Source organism: Pecten maximus, chromosome 1, assembly GCF_902652985.1.
Source record: "Pecten maximus chromosome 1, xPecMax1.1, whole genome shotgun sequence".
In the NCBI taxonomy this organism is placed as follows: domain Eukaryota; kingdom Metazoa; phylum Mollusca; class Bivalvia; order Pectinida; family Pectinidae; genus Pecten; species Pecten maximus.
The window spans coordinates 26,371,141-26,393,435 of record NC_047015.1 but is presented as its reverse complement, the minus strand read 5'-3'; the positions used below and the strand labels follow the sequence as shown (position 1 = coordinate 26,393,435).

The following is a 22,295-nucleotide window of genomic DNA, read 5'->3' as shown; positions in this document are numbered from 1 at the left end:
ACTTTATATACAGGATTATACTGCAGCACGTGCAGTCATTCCATTACGGAGCATTGGACTGATACAACTTCAAGTAAAGATCCAGGATGTGTGGTTCAACTACAGGTCCTAGCCTCGACTGTCAATACATCCAATAGATTATATATTGGATGTATTGACAGACGAGGCTAGGACCTGTGGTTCAACCCTTACAAGGTCGGATTAGGTTTCTCCGGAAACCAAGATCACAGTCTGTCCGCAGTGCTGTTATGGTTGTGTCCTTGCGTAAGGCACTTTATCCTAATTATCAGGGTAGCATGCTATGAGCATCCCATACTGAAGACGTACTTGATTTGACAAACTCAAATTATAGCACAAAACCATGTTAAAACAGATAAGCGGAATGATGAATTAACACACTAAAAACGATTGCCATCGAAACCAATGTAGATAAACTACCATAGCACAATCATAATTTAGCAGAATGCAGCATGAAAAACACGAAAATAACATAAGCACTAAAGTATGTACATAATGTTGTTCTGTGAATACCCCTCAGCTAAACTACAATGAGTAATATGATCCTAGCTGATCACGGATAACAGGAAACAAGCAGTTTTTGATTTTCATTAATTTTCATTATCAGAATGTTGAGTTAATATATATATAGCCTAATATGCTTAAGTTAAAATCATTATTTTAAATATTGTAGATTTTGAATTAATTGAATCCCAAAGTAAGCCACTTCCACTGTACCTGTAGAGACCAACCAACCAATTGTTTTCCCATAGACCTTAGTGTTAACGTTTTGGATAATTTCATTCAAATGCTTGAATCAAATATGACGATTATGGTTTATAACAAAAGTTTAGGGTCTGATATAACACCTAATCAAAAAAAAAAGTTGGGTCCTTCAGCTCAAATTTTCTCCAGGGTAGCCATTTTGAAAATAAGTGAATTTCGCAGTAAAAATTCTCAAAAATCTTAAATGTTTACCTGTTTACTATTATTACGTGAACTTTTGGGAAAAAAGCCAATCGGACTTAAGAAATTTATATCAACATTTCTTATTGATAGTTACCTATCAGGCTACATATCTATTTTCTCACTTCATAACATACTGGCCAATCAGTGGCTGCCAGACATTTTATCCTTGGCTCAACGTTCTATACACAGGGGCTGTTTCAAAAATATATTTTTTTTTTTCAATTGGTTGGTTGTTAAGTAATCAGTAATCATAAATCTTCTGATATTGAGACAAAGTAGTCAAAGGTAGAATATCGGGCAATGATGTCATGTGGACAACTGGCTATCTATTCAAGGATACAACAGTTCATGCCATAAGATACACCAATGCCAGTTGGTTATCCAGGGTGTGTCAATTATTATGTCTTTGTGATGATGGAATTTAAAGATTCCAGAACATACCACAATCATGAGCTTACTTTTCATACATTAAATAGGGCCATTGATTGACCTTCAAATGACCTTTGTGCAACATTATAAGAGTTGTGCTGTCTAGTAATTTGACTAGGAAGCTATGACTATATAGACCTATGTTATAGATACTACTGGTCTTTCACAGATCAGTCTGTCAAGAGCCTTATGTTTGAGACTGTACCTCCTTCAGTCTGTGATATATAATTATTGTTGGACATGATTTCCTGTCCCAGGTCCCCATGCTATCCTAATAAACGTGTTATTGCTCAAAAGCCTCAATTTTCTTTGTGTATGCATTATTGGAACTGGAAACTTTTGGTTCATGGACAACTTTCTGATGATGTTTAGGGATTTTTTCGGTAGATCATGTATAGAAAAAAAGTAATGAAAAATATTCTGTCCACACTGCAAGGTCCTGATATAGAAGTTCCCTCCTGCTTTTTAAGTAGACATCCTTCCATCAAAGGAAAATTTCTACCAACCTGAGTCTAGTTAGATGACCTTTTCATCCACATTTACAGTCCAGTAGGTAATAAATCACATAACTCCTGGTTCATTGCCATATGAGCATATTTGCCATAGTCTGTAATGGTCATCATTTAGCTAAATAATCTTTCAAAATTACTATTAACCATAGACCTCAAAAGGATTGAGGTTCCTGGAAAAAAAATCATTATCTAATACTATTTAATTGAAAAATTAGCACAGGTAACATGGTGTGTTATGAATGATTGTTTAAGTATGGCAATATTTATTTAGCCTTTAAGAAATCAACCAAAAGGGCTGACAAAACTTTACCCTTATTTTCTTGTTGCATTGGAAGTACAGATATTTAGGAACATGTCTTGATTTTCAAAAAATGCAGCATATATATGTAGATACTTGACATTTTTCGTTGTCATTGAATAAGCCATGCAGTGAACTGGAAAGAACTAATTTTTTTTTTTTTTTTTGGTCTTGGTAGTGTTTTTAATATGTCTGTTAAGTTGTTAATCTAACATCCTTTTAATGTAATATTGACTTGTGGAATACCTTTACACTCGGATGTGATCTGGACAAGGTTAGGTATATATTTGATATTGGAGAGTTGTGTTGGTGTATCCTTCCTGTGTGTGTTGATCAGCACCTGCCTATACCTTATCATGTTTGCCATTACACCATCACATTTACCTGGGTAGGTGACAGAATTATTCTGACATACAGGTGTGGCATGATTACAGATTAGAGGATCGTAACCAGGTACACAATAACCATACACATTGTATTTCCGTGTATTAAGTATCCACCCTGTCTCAGGTAAAGGTCAGTCTTCTATTGGATATGTATTGATACACAAACCTATCACAGAATGTCTATAGATACCATTGTATACAGTATACAACATAAACATTAATATACTGTATGCTGGTTACATAAAGAAATAAAGAAATATTAGCGAAATGTTCTCTGCCAATAAGAGGAAAGTACGACCTATATTAAGTGTTTTATAAAAACAAAATAAGGTATCATCAATTAGTACCCTGTCGTTTGAAAAACGGGGGGACTTTAGGTTTACCCTCCGTCCGTCTGTCCGTCTGTCTGTCTGTCATGCAACAGTTGTCCGGACAACTCCTTCTAAAGCACTACTCCGATCTTAACGAAACTTGGTATACATGATCAGTATAACATGTAGTTGTGCATCCCACATTTTTTTTCTTCAAAAAACCATTTTTCAAAATGGCCGCCGGCTTCTCATTGGTTGAGGCTTGTCCGGACAACTCCTAAAGTACTACTCCGATTTTAACGAAACTTGGTATACATGATCAGTATAACATGTAGTTGTGCATCCCATATTGTTTTTTTTTTTCGAAATTTTTTTTTTCAAAATGGCCGCCGGCTTCTCATTGGTTGAGGCTTGTCCGGACAACTCCTTCTAAAGTTCTACTCCGATTTTATCGAAACTTGGTATGCATTATCAGTATAACATTCAGTTGTGCATCACACATTTTTTTTCAAAAATCTATTTTCAAAATGGCCACTGGCTTCGCATTGGTTGAGGCTTGTCCGGACAACTCCTCCTAAAGGACTACTCCGATTTTAACAAAACTTGGTATATACATGTTCAGTATAACACGTAGTTATGAAAATGCAAAATAAATAGGTGCAGTCCTAGCTCAGGCAGGGGACTTTGTATTGCTGTTGCAATACTACCCATCCTTGTTTCTATTTGTATTTGACAAAGTACAAGAGGCGTAATTAACCTAGACACATATAGATGTGAACACTTATATAAAGGAAGTTTTTGGACCCTTCGATTTCTAGCTTTTTGCAGACATACACCTAGGATGAAATTAATTTGTTTATATTCTATTTTAGTTATTTTTACATTTTATTTCAACATTTTAAGAAAAAATATTGTTGTTTTTTTTTATTTATTTTTTATTAATCCACTACCATTAGTTTGATTAGCAAAAAAAAACTTTGGATGAAAATTCAATGGATTAACCCTTTAAGCCCTGATGATGTATTAATGCATCACCGGGCCGGGGCCGAATGATGCATTAATGCATCACCGTGCCGGGGCCTAATGATGCATTAATGCATCACGGAAGTAGATTTTTTTCTGCATTTTTTTGAAGTGATGATACAGCGATTTAAATAATCATGACTGATTCTTACTTGAATGAGATAATGTTTGGCAATAAATAATGAAATTAACAATACGTAACACAACTTTAGATGTCTAAATTTAAGCAAAGTTCGGACACATTATTGAGCAGGATAAAAGCTGGAGTCAAATAGCAAAGTATTTACTGTGTGGATATGGTATCCATTCTTTGATTTATAACAAAAATAATATTCATTTTCATAAAATTTCATCTGTAAATCAAACTTGTTAAACTAGAAGGATAGGGTTTAAGGATTTGAAGTGATGAATACAACCCCTTGATATGCCAAAATTTCAGATGGCTCTTAAATGAAAAAAAATCCTCATATAATACCACTCATTTACATGTTTTGTATATATTTCATATTTGTTGTTGCAGGTGAGGCCATATTCCAGATAGCAGAAGCACAGAGAGACATTCAAGCCAGAATAGAAGAAAGTGTAAGTCCCTCTTCATTGTTTTCCTCTCTGTTGCAGCTAGCCCAAGTTTCCTCTGGCCCTGACACTCAAGAGGCTCTACACCAGACATGGTGTCAGGGCCAGAGGAAACTCGGGCTATATTGCAGCCAAACCTAGAGTGAACTTACTAAGTTTCCAAAGTTTGAAGTTGAGAGAAAGCATTCCAATTTCCAAGTGAAACAAAAAAGGGAAAACAAACAAAAACAGGAGTATATACTTAACCTGCCTCTCACAGGTACTCATCAAAACTTTCACTTGTTTTGGCAAAAGATCAAGAGATGTAAATTATGGATTTTGGGAGGAAATGAAAAACAAGGACACTTGGCACACTTGGCAGTAAGCAAGGTGAGAGATGTGATATTGTAATATGGAATGGGGTTGTCTGTCAGTCCATCTGGATGGGACTTTTTAGTAGCACCTACTGTCTAAACAAGTGACATTATTAACTACTTTACCTATCTCAAAACTAGTGTTACCTTAAGGCATTAATTATTTTGTATAGACATAGAGCTGATTAAGAAATGAGGACAAACTAGTAAGAATTTCCATACCACTCATTTACATGTAGATATGACCACCAAATGTACATCACATCCTGATAAAACAGATGTGAGTGGAGGTGGCTCTTAGTGTTATTGTGATATTAGTTATGTCTGGTCCTTGTAAGAATAGTAAATCTGTCATCATATATGCCAGCTACACATATACATTCATTGTTTACCAATAACTTGTACATTCTACATATCCATCTGTTGGTCATTTGACATCACTATTTTCAATCTTATGACAGGTGTCTTTGATGAAGCAGTAGAGACTTACCCTTTCGAAACACCTGGTCTTATTCTCCTTGTACTTTTTCAAGGGGCTCCATGCAGATCTTTTTTTGTTTTTTTTTTCATATTTTAGCCCACATTTTATTGATTTTGAGTAAGAATTTCTTTATTACGTTGGTATTCTCTGTTATTTTTATGTCCCCCAAAAACTTTTTGGAGGAGCATGTAGTTGCTGCTTTTTCCATCCTTCCGTCCTTTTTGTGTCTGGTACATAACTTTGCCAACACTTATGTAAGGATCATGAAACTTATCATTAAGGCAATACACAGTGTACTAGATTCAAGACACACATCCCCTTATTTACAGAGTTATTGCCCTTTGCAAAAAACAAATTGTTGTCAGAAGCATAACTTTTTGCATTCTATCTGAGATAATGAAATTTGGTATATATGAATTGGTCATATTGTATTTAGATGATGCGTTGTGTACAAAAGTCAAGGCTTGCAACCCTTTAAATACAGACTCATCACCTTTTTATTAGAATTCTTTCTGTGTTCTGTGTTCTGATACTCTTGTTTATCAACCAGAATCATGATATTTGGCTAGTAGAATGTTTGATGAAGAACTAACGAGTTTGTTTAAATTAATGACCTTTACCAAGTTCTTTCAAGGTGAAGAGTTTACATTTTTTAAATCTTTAACCTAGTACTTCTCATAATCCAATAGGTTTAGAGTTATGGTATTTGGTCAGTAGCATGCATGGATACAAGTCTATCAAGCTTCTTCAAAAGAGTGACCTTTATGGAATTTCAAGGTCACAAGGGTCAAGTGTACTTATAATTCCGGGTTAATGATAATTGAAATGTACCAATTAGTAAAAAGAATGGGTGTTAATTTGGGTTAAAGTCTTCACTTCATAAGCTACAGAAGAGGTAAGAGATATACACACAGGCCGGCATCTTGTTGTAAGATAAATGTGACAGAGTGCATATATATATGTACAGGCTGTTTAAAAAGCTTGTGAAAATTGCTCATTTGAATTCTTTAATATGAATACTACAACACCCCTCTTTTAAGATAAAAAGTTGCTGGCAAATGCTGAACATTATTTAAGCTGGTGAACTACCAATAACAGCACATTAAAGTACAGAAATGGACAACAAATGTTCTATATAGCTAATTCAATGTTCACAACATATTTGACAGATCAAATTTTTGTTTAAATGTGAAAACTTAAAGATGTATGTGGCTGTAAATCATGACTGTGATTCATGGCTGATTCATTTACAGAAGTAATTCCAATGAGTTCCTGGAGTCCTCAACTATGTGAAAATGTTATTATTGTATACTAGGTAGTTTTCTGTCTATTCTTAACATGTAACCATCTTGACTTTAAAAAATGTTATTAAAATAAAACTGAATACTTTAGAAACTAAATAGACATTATAAATGCACCTCAGAACTGGTTTGAATGATATACCAAACGTCCTGATGTTATCAAAGTAGAGGAAAATTTGGCCACAGTTCAGCTCACTCTTTTAGTATGTACATATGTATCTGATGTATTCAAGATGTATTGATGCAACAGAATGTCTTCAATTCTAACCAACATCAATATTGTAAACTTGTTATACATTATAAATTAAACAGTGATCTTCATGATATCTGTAATGTAAACATAGAAATGACCAGACTCTAATTCACTCCCTGCTTGGCTGACAGCCATAGCAATTAGGCTAGGAACAACCACTTTTAACATACTAATGGAATGAAAATGTTTAATGTATTGTGGTGACCAGCCAGACCTACAGATACATCACCACCACATAATTTACCTGTATTTACCTGGCAGATTTATGTAATGGAGGCTCGCGTCTGTTTATTATACGTTTGACAGATTACTAACTAAGTAAATAGACTTTAAATGCGGTATATCAGTGCTAAAACCATCTCACAGATTAGAACAAATACAAATCCCTAGTGCTTTATATTCTTTTATATGGGTTTTTTTATTCTTTATTACACAAAGCAACGTACTTTAGCTTCAAAACAAGAAAAATCCACTTACTGGATAATGTTATACCGTACTTTACCTCATAATGGTGCCTTTGAGTAGATCCAGGGTGCATTTATTTTGATGTAAATTTCCTAATTTCCTCGATCATACGTAGGTTTTACAATACAATGCATGTATGTGTTTTCTATGGTGATCACCTTATATTCCAAATGCCCTTTAGTCCGAAGGCCCATTAGTCCTAAGGTCCAAGACAATAGTCCGAAGGATCGATAGTCCGAAAATAGGTAAAATTGTTACGTGGATAAATGGCTATATAAATGTATGAATGGTTTCCATTTCACCATGGGCCTTCAGACTAAAGGGTATTCGGAATAGAAGGGTGTCACCCTTTCTATAAGGCTATATATTGCAAGATATTGTAAAAAACTTTTATCTGAGTTAAAACACATCTTTAATCTTATACACTATCTTACTACTGTTTGCTATGATTAACATGTGACCAATCAGTGAAAGGATCAACTTAACTGAACTGTGTATATATCTAAATCAGGAAAAGTGCCCATAAATTTGGGTGCCATATTGACTGAAGAAAAAGATTACCCTATCACTTGCCTACAAAATGTTTCATATATTTTAATATGATACTAACAAGGAAGTATTTATCATCTCTTAGCAACAAATAGACACATAAAGTTCATGGTTAGATACCAGCTCCAACAGTTTAGTAATACATTCCACCCCTACTTTCGGCCTTCCCCTAGCTTGTAAACAAGCGTGATAAATTGTGTAATACTAATAATTCCAAATAAGTTTATCATGTGCCAATTTAAGATCAATAAAACCACTGTAAAGTTACACACATTATTAGATATGTTTCTTGGGCCTTGTCCTAGGAACAACAGTAAGATTGAAGCTCTGATTTTGATGGGCAGTATATAGAACAGCTAAAAATTATAACTATTAAATTGATAGATATTTTTACTATGTTATAGATTTACTGGAGTGGTTGTCAGATTTGTCATAGCGTCTTACTGTATGATATAATAATCAAATTATCGACTTTCCCTTTGAACAGTTGGCATTCATATTGCCTATGTATGCATGCTGGAAACTTTTGTAAATGAATGCTGATGTTTTGTAATCAAATATTCAAGGTTTAATTATGATTATTTCTTTGCATTACAGACAAAGGCATTATTCTCTGAGCTAATTTTACCACTGGAGCAGAAACTAGAAAATGAATTTCGACGATCAACAGTAAGTAATTATAAGGAAAGATTTTTTATACCTCCTGCAACAAAGTTAGGGATGGGTGGGGGACGGTATCGATCAGCATGTCTGTTTGCCTCCAAGGATTATGAATGGATTTCAAGGAAACTTTGCACAAATTTTATCCATGACATGTTCTTGTGACTCCCTGAATGTCATTAAGTTTCATCCATTTTTTACCATAGTTATGACCTTTGACATGTTATGGCCCTTGATGACACTAAGTGAAAAAGTCCATGTGATAATGGCTAATTTTGGAAACAGTTCATATTTTGCATACATATGTACATCGGAGAACTTTAGGCATGCATGGATGTAAGTCAAACTTATAACAAATTGTCAGGCGCGTAGCTGCCTATACGCAAGTACGCAGGTGAATCCACTTATTTTTACATAAAAAAATGTATCAATATGAAGTCAAATGCACCTTGTGAATATAGTAGAACCATAGAGTGACAACTGACATATCGGGAACAGAAATGAAAATTAAAGTTTACTGGGGGGAAAAGCCGGACCATCGACTTTGTTTGAACTCCATTTTAATATTTTCAAAACTTCAAAACTTTCCAGAACTCGCGCCTACGGTGCTCGTGAATCCACTTAATTAAGGGCCTAGCTACGCCACTGAATAGGTCATGGAGTCAATTTATGTAAAAATTCACAGATATGCATTACAGTACTAAGTCACTAAGTGAAATAGACCTTGTTTAAACTTGGCCATGTGGCGTTATTTATTAATGCCTACAGTATATAGTTTGAGACATCTGGTGTTTCCAGAACCGCTGCTATGGAAACATAATGGAGGCTTCTGATTGACAAAAAAATAGAGATATTGTTGAAGCTGTTAATTTGTATATAAGGGTTTTGAGGGACAGAAAATACAATGCATGGTGCTATTTTCCAAACAATTGGTTGCCTTGGTCACAAATGATGATTAGTGAGGAGTAGTATTAAGCTTGTGGCTTACAGTTTATATATCTGTTTCATAATCCAATTGTGTAAGCCTCATCTCATAAAACAGAAAAGTTTGCATTCCATAGTGTAATTATTTAATAATTGGCATTCTTAAAGCTAACATAGTTTTGTGCTTGAGAATGAACACTTGATATCTTTGCAGTGTTAATTTATTTGGGTGTGGGAAGCATACAGATACCCTAAGTTATATATCTGTGTGTGAGGTACAACGAGACATGTGATATAGTTATACCTGTGTATGGATCTGTGTGTGAGGTACAACGAGACATGTGATATAGTTATACCTGTGTATGGATCTGTGTGTGAGGTACAACGAGACATGTGATATAGTTATACCTGTGTATGGATCTCTGTGTGAGGTACAACGAGACATGTGATATAGTTATACCTGTGTATGGATCTGTGTGTGAGGTACAACGAGACATGTGATATAGTTATACCTATGTATGGAGCTGTGTGTGAGGTACAACGAGACATGTGATATAGTTATACCTGTGTATGGATCTGTGTGTGAGGTACAACGAGACATGTGATATAGTTATACCTGTGTATGGATCTGTGTGTGAGGTACAACGAGACATGTGATATAGTTATACCTGTGTATGGAGCTGTGTGTGAGGTACAACGAGACATGTGATATAGTTATACCTGTGTATGGATCTGTGTGTGAGGTACAACGAGACATGTGATATAGTTATACCTGTGTATGGATCTGTGTGTGAGGTACAACGAGACATGTGATATAGTTATACCTGTGTATGGATCTGTGTGTGAGGTACAACGAGACATGTGATATAGTTATACCTGTGTATGGAGCTGTGTGTGAGGTACAACGAGACATGTGATATAGTTATACCTGTGTATGGATCTCTGTGTGAGGTACAACGAGACATGTGATATAGTTATACCTGTGTATGGAGCTGTGTGTGAGGTACAACGAGACATGTGATATAGTTATACCTGTGTATGGATCTGTGTGTGAGGTACAACGAGACATGTGATAAAGTTATACCTGTGTATGGATCTCTGTGTGAGGTACAACGAGACATGTGATATAGTTATACCTGTGTATGGATCTGTGTGTGAGGTACAACGAGACATGTGATATAGTTATACCTGTGTATCCACACATATAAGGAAATATTCCTCATAAGATGCTTATGAACTATCATGGAACGAAGGAGATTGTAGTACCTCTATACTGGAACACATCACACTGACCATCACTGTTTACAAGGGGGAGGTTCAGGTATACTGTCAGAATCTAATAAGGATATTGACTTTATACCTGTCTAAGGACCCTTAACCCTATTTCAGCACATTGATATTACCCTTAATACCCAATAAAAACACTAAACCGACTGGCCCCCACATTCCTACATGTTGTTGCGTGACCCACACATTCTACCATTTCCTGACATTTATTGGTGTTAACCAGGTAAGATCTGGAATACAGCGGACAATGGCCACCTCCCATCCCCCAACTTATACTAGATATATGATATTTGTAATTGATTTTGTTGACAATAGATCCAGTACTTAAGTATCATCTACCACCTTTGATCGATAGATTTTATTGATTACCAAATCTCACCTGTGTAGCCAGGTAGCACCTGAACATTCCCTAAAATCGTAGATGATGACTTTACATGTGTGTCTAAAAATAAAAGGTCAATTCAACTTATTGTGTTCACATCACTGAATGTTTCAGTGTTTGATAGTTTTAATGTCCTTGATGTATCCCATTACAATTCATGAAATTCCTCCTATTGACTTCCTAAACCTATCAGTAGATCATCCAATATCCATTTGATTGATTCAAACTTTGTCTGGCATACAGAATGTTTGTATTATTAACAATGTCTCAAGATGAAAAGAGTTTCTGGTAACATTAAAAACAATATTCTTAGTCGTGAAAAATCTTCATGTCATGTGAATCTGTGTATATTTCATTAACTTAATGTAGCTATGTATATGTCTGTTTGTCATGTTATTACAAGAATATACCGTTGCCTGGCTGCTAAGTATTATAATATTTTCCCTAGCTAGGCCATAACGGCCTTCCTATTTCATCTTTGCACACATCAAACTTGTTTTCAGTATGAACCTTAAGAAAGACTAAATTTTTAATGGGTATTGTACCATTATTTATTAGAGTTATGGCCCTTAGTTTATGCTATTTTTTATGCATACTGTATGCTATTTCATTTGTTAATTTCACTGTTGAATAATTCTTTGTCTTTGTTTCCAAAAGAATGGCTAATTGTTTGAATTCTTAACTATATCACTGATAATCCATAATCATTAATAACTCTGTGTGAAATGAAATAATTTGTTTTATTTCAAAACAATTAAGACTGGCTTCATATTGAGCAAATCTAGGATTTCAGCAAAACATAGATATAATACAATATATGTTTGTTGTATACAGTTGTCTATAGAATATAAACATCAAATATATGTCAAACAGAGGGGTGAAATATACTGGGTGTGCTGTAGGTAACACCTATTACAGTAAATATTAATTCTTTTCAGTATTTGAAGGTAAAAATAAATTTGTAGTTACATGTATACATTCTATCACTATAGATCCTAGTGGTCACACACTCTAAATTGTCACAGGTCCAAGAGATACAATTATTTGACTTCAAGTAAATCTTTGGGTCGTATCTGTTTCACAGGTCCAACATAAGAAGTACAATCACGGTCACAAAACTGTCCTCGTGCCTTTTGCCAAAGCTCACGACTCCCTCAGGAAGTTCAGGAAGAAAACTAAGAACAAACTTGTGTATGATGAACAAAAGGAAGGACAGGTACGTTACACAATCTGGTGTAAAATTAATGTTGAATATGATGTCACTGTTTAGCATATCACTACAACTACTTACTGTGTTAATATAACGACTTAGTGGTAGGTGATGTGGATCAGTGATGAATTCATTGTTGTAACGATTGTCCTAGCATACTTACCACCTTCTATGGGGAAATTAACCATGTTCTAATGTTTAAGTCTAAGAAAATTACATTTATAGACCTTCTTATGACAAAATATTACCTTACAACAACAACTTTTGAGCTCCTTTTGCTCGACTAATTGGATTTTTAAGCTGCCATCATCAGACGGGATGTTCTAATCATTTTCTGTCTGTCCATTGTTCATCTTTGAATAATTTCTGCTGACAAAGTTTACTATAACTATGTACAACACTTCCACAGATGAATAAAAAATATCTCTCCACATTTTGCAATCAAGGAAATGTTTGTTAATAATTCTAAAACCCAATGTTTGTTTCAGTATGTAAAAACTTTGAATAAATGCCAGGAAAAACTGGATGAGTTCCGTGTCCAGGGATTAAAGCTTGTAAGTCTGCACACATATTTTGTCCCTGATCACTATTTGTTTATTTAGATTGTAGTTATTCCAGTGATGTATTTGTGTGATGATAAATCACATGGCATTACTACTGTATCTAAGGTTACTAGGTTGGTTCCAGACAGTTAAGGTACCTTTGTCTATTAACAGCCAATACATTATGTAATGAGTTTAAGCAAGATAACATAACACACATTGCTGATTCATGTAAAGGATTATTTATCATTTTCTGTTGCTTTTAATAGAGATGTACATGTAAATGATTTAAATTTTACTGGAATCATGAGAGAAGTAGACTATATTTATATAACTATAGCACCAACCCCTTTTAATCTATATATTATTATCAACCATTATAGACACACACACACACCCCAAACAGAAAAAAAAACAGTAAAAATTTTATTAGATCATCTAGCGAGAAATCCTGTCCGTTCCAAAGAAGGACTTCTCATGGTTAAAACAGTAAAGATAAAAGTTATAATAATTGGTGTGTTTCATCTTGGCAATTTCAAGTCAGGCTCTGAAAATAGAGAAAAAAAATGTTACAACATCCAAAGTATTAATTCAGGTCTTCACAATTATACTCAAATAGCAAAGTCACAAGCCCCAGCAAGCACACTTTCTCCAATCTTGTGTTGGTATTTTAGCAAGAGTAGTAATAAAAGCCACTGGGGACAAACTTTAGATAATGACAAAGTCATTAAATATTAAAAGTAAGTTCCACTATTTTAGCAGATAGATTTCCTCTTCTTTAATCGTTGAATTTTCTTAAAGATTCTTACCTTTGTACCATTTTGAGCAGTAAAATATTTCTTACCTATTTCTGAGCAGTATCACTGTACTATTTCTCACCTGTAAAATATTCTTACCTGATGATTTTGTATCTGCAGGCATTACTTGAAGAGAGAAAATGTCACTGTTTCTTGTTAGAACGACTATCCACTATTGCAAGCATGAATGCAGCACATCACAGACAGGTAGGTCAAAGGTCATAGTAAACATATGTCTTCACCTCTGGCAAAGTGTTAGGTATTTTTATGGTCCTACCAGACAGAATTTTTTGTATTTATTCAACTAACCAAAAATGCAAGCAGAAATAGAATGTAGCATTATGTATTGGATATTAAAACCTAGCTATCACTACTATGCCTTTGAGATTTTTGATTTTTGAAATATTTTTTCCAAGTTACAAATTAATTGAAACTGAAATGTCCTATTATAGTACTGTATAAGCAGCAGTAAAGAAGTTTTGAATGCAGGTAAGGTGTGAAAAATGGTATTAAATTTTGCTTATTTTGTTTGTGCATATATCATATTTCTATGATAATAAGCCTATTTTCTCTGTACTGGTGACGTGTTGTAGGGAGCAGAAATGCTGTCTATGGGATTACCGAGCTGGCGACACCTGTCAGCCAGGTCCCATATCCTACCCCCAGAGGCTGACCGCTTACTTATGATACAGAAGGTAGGTTACACTATATGTCCTAGGGCTTATCAAGTTTTATATACATGTGTGTATGTAATAAATCTTATTGTTGGTTAAATAACCATAATATACAGAATGTAACAAGGTCTGCCCTTTGGATTGATATACTCTTGAGTCGCAACAACAACATGAGCTGAAAATCATAGCCATGCAATCTCTAAGACCTGCTCATGTTTGTGATACATACAGTGAAATATATATCCCAGAAGAGTGCAGAAGATTTCTGCCATTGAGGTCGCATATTCACAACAGAAAGGGAGTTCACCATTCTGGGGCCACATATTCACAATGCAAAAATATGTGCCAATCAAATATCAATCAAATATTTTTTCAGGTAAATATATGCTGCTGATACTAAATTGTCACAGGTGAAGGTCAAAGTAAACCATTGGGCAATATTCATCAACACCAGTTGTAACTATCTTGGCTATATTTCAGATAAATAGACTTTGAAGTGAATGTGAGTATTTCTTACTTGCAGGATGAGGACTTCGAGCATGCCAATGGTTCTATATACCGTGTCAGTAATGGGTATTTACCAGACGAGACTCGGTCTGTCGGTACACCCTACAGAAGATCCAGGAGCTACCATGATGGACCACGCACACCCATGGACTACAATGGAGATTTCTCATATGGTACAAAATCTTGATGTCCATAACTGCTGTTCCTCGGCATGCACTTTGCATACAAATTGTATTTAATTGTTTAGACTATGTACAGAACAAACAAATTGTATTTAATTGTTTAGACTATGTACAGAACAAACAAAATGGTAATTGCCATTGAAAACTTGAGATAATTTACCAGGTACATACATTTAGGTGAAAGCCATATGACATTCAAGTTCTGTTGATGATGTGGAGTAAGAAATATCTTTAAACTTTGTGAAGCTCCATAGAAATGCTCTAACATATTTCTAAGGGGCCAGTACACTGTGGATAAATAATCTCTTCCTCATCTATTACACTACCCAATCTCTTCCCCATCTATTACTCTATCCGATCTCTTCCCCATTTATTACTCTACCTGATCTCTTCCCATCTATTACTCTATCCAATCTCTTCCCATCTATTACTCTATCCAATCTCTTCCCCATCTATTACTCTACCTGATCTCTTCCCTATCTATTACTCTACCCGATCTCTTCCCTATCTATTACTCTACCCGATCTCTTCCCTATCTATTACTCTTCGTGATCTCTTCCTCATCTATTACTCTATCCGATCTCTTCCCTATCTATTACTCTACCTGATCTCTTCCTCATCTATTACTCTATCCAATCTCTTCTGCATCTTTTACTCTATCCGATCTCTTCCCTATCTATTACTCTACCCGATCTCTTCCCCATCTATTACTCTACCCGATCTCTTCCCTATCTATTACTCTTCGTGATCTCTTCCCCATTTATTACTCTACCAGATCTCTTTCCCATCTATTACTCTACCCGATCTCTTCTCTATCTACTACTCTACCTGATCTCTTCCCTATCTATTACTCTACCTGATCTCTTCCCCATCTATTACTCTATCCAATCTCTTCTGCATCTTTTACTCTATCCGATCTCTTCCCTATCTATTACTCTACCCGATCCCTTCCCCATCTATTACTCTATCCGATCTCTTCCCTATCTATTACTCTATCCGATCTCTTCCCCATCTATTACTCTATCCGATCTCTTCCCCATCTATTACTCTATCCGATCCCTTCCCCATTTATTACTTTACCCGATCTCTTCCCAAGTGTACTGATCATTAGATGATGCTCTAAAAGCATAATAAACATTTTAAGTTACTGAGTTCTGGTGGGGTTGACTGATAGACTAATAAAGGCATAAACACTTTTCAAAACTTCATTTCTGGGGCTAAAAATGTATTGAAAAGACCAAGTGCAAATGCATGTATAAGGATTGGATGAAAATTAATCAGTTTGTGAGATATTGTTTCTCAAAATTTAAATATGGTGTAACTATACCAATGACACGAACTTTCTACCAAAACAGCAACAAGAACCATGCCCCCATCACGAGGAATCAGTGTACCACCTCCCCCTCCCCCGGGGCTCTCCCAGGTGAGGGCCATCTACACACATGCTGCAGAGGGAGACAGTAAACTCAGCTTCACAGAAGGGGATGTCATCAACCTTATAGGGGAACCATCTGATGGATGGCATTATGGTCTAAATAATCGCAGTGGAAGGTCAGTAGTCAATCTGAAAAGTTCAACAAAAATATGCAGGAAAGATGTCATAGATGTGTAGTAAACTGAACTTGCAAACTGTTTTCCCAACTTATAAATATATTTTTGGCAATTTTTTTCTATTAATGAACAATGATTTCCCAGGATTTTTTAGATTAAAGAGAAAATCTGTAAGTGAACATCATATGTTTGTATTATGTTTACAGCTTTGTGTGTGTGTCACTTATGAACTTTGTCTGGATTTACAGGTATGGCTGGTTTCCTCTGTCCTTTACAGAACCAATGATGGACATGGCAGGCAGAGAGCCACAGCCGTAAGTGTATCTATATCTTCATTAGACATCATTGGAAAAGTGAAAAGTCAGGAGCAATGAGCTTATTTTTCCTCTGTTGTCAATGAGCTGTTGATAGAATGATTAATGATGTTATTCTTGCCTAGTTGACAGATTAATACATTAGCATGTCTTGAGAGAACATACAAAGGCGAGAGGATATCTATGATACTAACTTCATCATTTGTAAGCTTGAAAATGTAAATGTGATCATAAATGGTGGAGTTGAATACTCATAAATCAGTAAGTCAAATAAGGTCTGGGTTCAGTTTTGTTTAACTTATTGAATGTTTCTTTATATAACTTTGTATACCATCTGTCTATAAGCTTGACGATGCTCAACCTGAGAATAAAATGAAAAGTTGTTAACAGAAATTCATTTATTTGCTTCTGTACTTATATTGTATCTAACATTTCCTTCCTTACAATTGGGTCTTGTAGGATGGGTCACCGTGTAAAGAGTATGGGTGACCTAGACACAAGATCACTTTCAGACGGTGGCAGTTTTCTTGTTGACGGGGATGTTCCAGGAGCCACAAGACGTCCCAAGTCTGTTTATGAGGGCTCAGGATTGAGGCTTGTCAACAATCCAACACAGGTAAATGATCATAAAACCTTGTTGATTACTTGATATTTCTTTATTTTGGGTTTTAGATTCATCAATATGAGGTGTGGGTGTTGGACCCATCGGGTAAAATAAGAAATGAGTTAGGGGTCGGTAGTGCACTTACTATGTAATCAGCTTGTGGTTATTTAAGGCTGCTAGATACTGGTTTATTTCCTGTAATTTATTTTATATTTCATGTATGAAATGAGAGATATAAAATTACTTCCTTTCTTTTTTTGCACGTAACTTAAATATTTTATTAACTTACGGTAATAAATTAAGTTTTGGAGTTTTTGGAATTTCAAAATTTTGTGAAGATATATCTGATGTTTGTAGTACTCTAAGCAGTTAGTAATTATTTTATGGTTAATATTGAAACTGTATGAAAAATTAAGCCAGAATTTCTAATACCTAGAATAACTGATTTTCTACAGTTTGTTACTAACTATTTGATTGACATGTTACAATAAATAACAATTCCATAGTTATATTTTAAATAACCTCAGACCATTGTTTGATACTTCTTCTGAATTAATTATTCTATCTTTTTATATGACTAATATCTATTTGATAAAAAATAAATTCAGATTTTTGCATTAATTATCATTTATTTAAGCATAATCACTCCTACCAGTACTTTTTGGGAATTTCCATGGAGGAAATTGTGCGTGTTCACAACTTCAACCCCTAGAAACATATTTACAGGGCTTCTTTTAACATACTCGCATATTAAAGTAATACTGTAAATGTATATATTTAATGGTTATCTTATCTTAGCAATTTTCATGCTGGAAGTAATTTTCTGCTAAATTATTGCACCAATTGTAGTTTATTGACATTGGTTTGATTATATAGCAAGCATTGTTGATGCACTTATTCATGATTCTGTTAATCTATTTTAATTTGGTTATAAGTTAAAATTTGAGTACACCAAAATACAGTACATTTGCAGTATGTGATTCTGAAATCATGATTACCAGAAATACTGAGTATTTCAGATATTTAATGTCCAGATTTCGGGTCAAATATTGTAAGTCATACTCCTAAAGAGTAGGGTTGGCAAATATTGATCACTTTGTTGTTGTTATATAAATGTGTTATTGTGTTGATTTACATTCACGTTGATTTCAGCCTATTGTAGAAGAGCTATCTCACCATTAGTAGCAATGTATAGAATATGTACAGTAGGTATATAACACTACCACACTTCCTCAGGCCTGTCACTTTACTTGTCACCAAGATCAACTGTTCACAGTATTTAACTTTGATATCAGAATTCCAGACAGTATCTTCTTAATGATAGATAACAGCTTTCCTTTATTGATTTTATGTCTGAAAAATTCTAGAAAAAAATCACCATGTGGAATGAGGATGGTCCTTTTATTCCAAAAATACATGTGGTTCCTTTTCATTAGATCAGTGGGGAAAAGAGGAGACCAATACCATTTAAAAAACATACCAGTTCACATTAGTTATTCACTTAAGTTGCTTTAGGTTTTCATCTGAGCTGTCATTAAATGATACTGAAAAATCATTCATGAAATTATAAATGATTTTACTGTTTAGAATATGATAAGCTAAAGATTGTCTTTAGACTGGCATGCACTAGCCACCAAGATTGTGTAGAGAGTTGCCCAGGGGAATAGTAATACTAGATTATCTCCCCTTGTTTAAAATTTTGATCAGACAGATCCCTTAACAGATCAAAATTATATGTCTCATTTTCACTTGTAACTTTAACATTCTTAATACTTTCTTCTACATCAAACTATTCAGGTTTGTTAATAAACTATAAAAAGTAAGCGGCCTTATTTACCAGTTTTGATTTTTCAGTCCCGTTCATACGCTTCATATGCTGCTGGTGACTGGAACAGCAGCAATACTACCAACATGCTAGGGTCCTACTCTCTCCCTCGTCACGCCTCTGCACATGAGCGCAGGTTCTTTCCTGATAATGAAAACTCTTATGATTTCTTACACCATGATGCACAGGTAGTTTAAAATTATCTCCCTTTGTACAGAGCATGTTCACTGTATCCACAGCAACCCTGGAATGCTGCATGAGTTGTTGGTCAGTTGATTTTTGTTAACACTTAATTTTTTTTAAACTAAAGACAGATTGATTAGGACATAATACTGAATTAATTACTAAAAATCCTTTTTTCTTTGCATGTGCTTATTTACATCAATATATTATGAATTTAATTATATAATTCCGTGTTTCATTGCTGATGAAGCATTTCTCAGAAGTTATTTTAACAAAAACATTTTGTAAACATAGTTGTAAACATTTTGTTTTACAGCAAGAAGTTGATTACTCTGGTGCTTCTTCGTATGTTGTAATAAAAGTGTATGTTCAAAGATTTAGGATTATCAATGTCTCCAGTTGTAATTGATGTTGTACCATGTAACTGAACTAGATCTACATATACAATATTCAGGCCAGTAGGTAAGGTATAGGTTATCTTATATAAGTGTGCTTTGAGTTTCGTGGTGTGGACTCCCAGTCTAAGATACTGTACATTGACATGTTTTGCACCAGTTTCACCTTAAAGAAAATAATCTTGATGGATCTGTGTTTGTGAATTTTGATGTAAGGTTTAATATTGTGTGATGTGAGGGTGAGTCTTGGTGTGTATTGATGTCCTCTGAAGCTTTATTATAACTACAGATCAGTTGACATATGATTATGATCAAGTAAAATTTGTTTTCAATTGCTATTAATCAAGAGTAACAGGATCAATATTTCAAGATAAATGTGTTTTATAAACTCCCTGTTTTTCAATTAATTTCATTCGTTTCATTTAAGGATTGATTTTTAATTTTTGTAGCTTCATCCAAGTGTATTTACATCAGGGTAATTAGTACATATTGCTGGTGCAAAAGCGCCCGAAGTTAGATATGTCCTTACCCCAATGTACATACACTTTGGTGCAGCTAAAATATATAAAAAAGCAATCCTGATATTTACACTTGGTCACTATGACATTTAAAAAAAAATGAAAATAATCACCTTATACACATCGTTCGAACAGCAGTCAGCTTAATAGAACAGCCAAATTAATCAGGAAGCACTAGGTGGCACTGCCGTGGTGTCATAGATTACAAACAGTTAACAAAATAGTTTGGAAAGGAAAACAATGCAATCAATATGTTTTACAGTATTTATTGAAATATTTAGACATTGCTATTTATGTTTGTGAATTGACAATTCATCATTAAAGTATATTTGTTGGAACGTTTTGCTTAAAATCATGATTAACCAACATGCAGTTATACTTTGACAAGTGTGTAACGAGGCTGCCTGCATATCGATGCGCAAACATAATCACCGTGCGTAATTATGGAAAATTAATAACATTGGGCTTTAAAAGCTTCATCCAGTGACAATGCAACACAAGTGTAAATATGACTTAGTGAAGTGTAGCTACAGTTGATGAACCTACATTATTACCTGTACATGTTAAACACATTCCCTAAGTTAAGTGTAGAGTAAAACATCCCATGTTTAAAGGCTATAATGATTGAGTCTACAAACAATTTTTCCAGAAACTTTTTTGCAGACAGATGTATTTTCTGTTTATAGCTGCGGCCCACAAGAACTGTAGTGAATGCCAGTGCCTATCATAGTCCAGGACAAGTACCTTACTCTTCCCTCCCCTCGCCCCCTCTCCCCCCTCCCCCGCCCCCTATTGCCACACCCACTGTTACCTCTGCACACTCACCTGCACCCACACTCTCCACAGCCTTATGTGACCCTTTTGTTTTAGCCGGTAGTAGTTCATTGTTGCCTCCTGCTTTGAGCCGTGCTGCCAGCCTTAGACGCATGAACAACAAGGCAGATGCTGTTCCTGCTCCACCCCCTCCCCCACCCATTCCTCCTGTACCATCCTCAAATTCATCTGTTCTCTCTCAGAGTGAGGTGACCACCTCTGGTTATGGAAATCGCCAATCATCGAGTAACCCTCCTCCCCCACCACCACCTGTATCATCATCATTCCATGACGACAGCAGGCCGAGACCACCTACTTCAATGCCCCCTCTGCCTCCAAGGATGTCCAATGGACAAGGGGGATCACATCCAGCGGAGGACTATGAAACTGACGAGGAAGACACAAAGTAAACACATTTATTTGTTGCGGCTTCCTAGATGTGGTTAGCTGATCCCCATTTTCGTGTTCCAATCCTCTGCTTATTGTTTTCTTTCTTACCGGAATTCTCTCGGTCTTTTACACAGATATTTTCTATGTTTGTCACTTGCTTTTTAAGACACACAAAGTTCTTTTTTCTAAATGGTAAAACAAACAGAGAGGTAAGAATGAATTAATTTGGTGTTCCATTCTAGTCCCTGCTGTTCAATGTTAAACACTATGTTGTCTTCTTTTTTCACTTGGTTGCTTCCAATTTTCCTCCCTTCTATCAATTTCTTGTCTTTGTTATTGGTTTTTTGATGTCTGTTTAAAGTACTGTTTAATGTGCCCCTGTAGTAAAAGTGTTCTGTGTACTATAGCTGGTATGCGCTGGAGACTGGAGACATACTTACTATCATGCTTGTTCTTTTGCTGCCAGTGAATATCTATCTGTGGAGGACATTTGTTGAAAAAAAAAAATTATGAAAACAAAATCTGTGAATCATCAATATGTGCAAAAACGCCACTTGTTATATTATAACATCCTTTCACAATACTCTTCAAAATTTTCCTTATTATTATTTTGTCTGTTCATTAAAATATGCAG

At 35.0% G+C, this 22,295-nt stretch overlaps 1 protein-coding gene across 9 annotated transcripts in view; it reads left to right on the top strand.

The window, feature by feature from the left end:
- Positions 1–22,295, top strand: part of LOC117328974 (brain-specific angiogenesis inhibitor 1-associated protein 2-like) — a 61,271-nt gene that overhangs the window by 29,901 nt on the left and 9,075 nt on the right. For 6 of the 9 annotated variants that reach the window (XR_004533087.1, XR_004533089.1, XM_033886639.1 and 3 more), the window contains exons 4-14: positions 4,446–4,507; positions 8,501–8,572; positions 12,241–12,372; positions 12,855–12,920; positions 13,826–13,912; positions 14,299–14,400; positions 14,903–15,059; positions 16,424–16,619; positions 16,868–16,933; positions 17,393–17,549; positions 21,475–21,677. Coding sequence is in view for 7 of the 9 variants with exons in the window: in XM_033886639.1 (XP_033742530.1) it covers positions 4,446–4,507; positions 8,501–8,572; positions 12,241–12,372; positions 12,855–12,920; positions 13,826–13,912; positions 14,299–14,400; positions 14,903–15,059; positions 16,424–16,619; positions 16,868–16,933; positions 17,393–17,549; positions 21,475–21,677 (1,300 nt within the window). In the remaining 2 variants the exon portion in view is untranslated. Of the gene's footprint in view, positions 1–4,445; positions 4,508–8,500; positions 8,573–12,240; positions 12,373–12,854; positions 12,921–13,825; positions 13,913–14,298; positions 14,401–14,902; positions 15,060–16,423; positions 16,620–16,867; positions 16,934–17,392; positions 17,550–19,391; positions 19,551–21,474; positions 21,678–22,295 lie in introns of all 9 variants that reach the window. The other 3 variants (XM_033886666.1, XM_033886675.1, XM_033886684.1) reach the window with 2 other exon arrangements.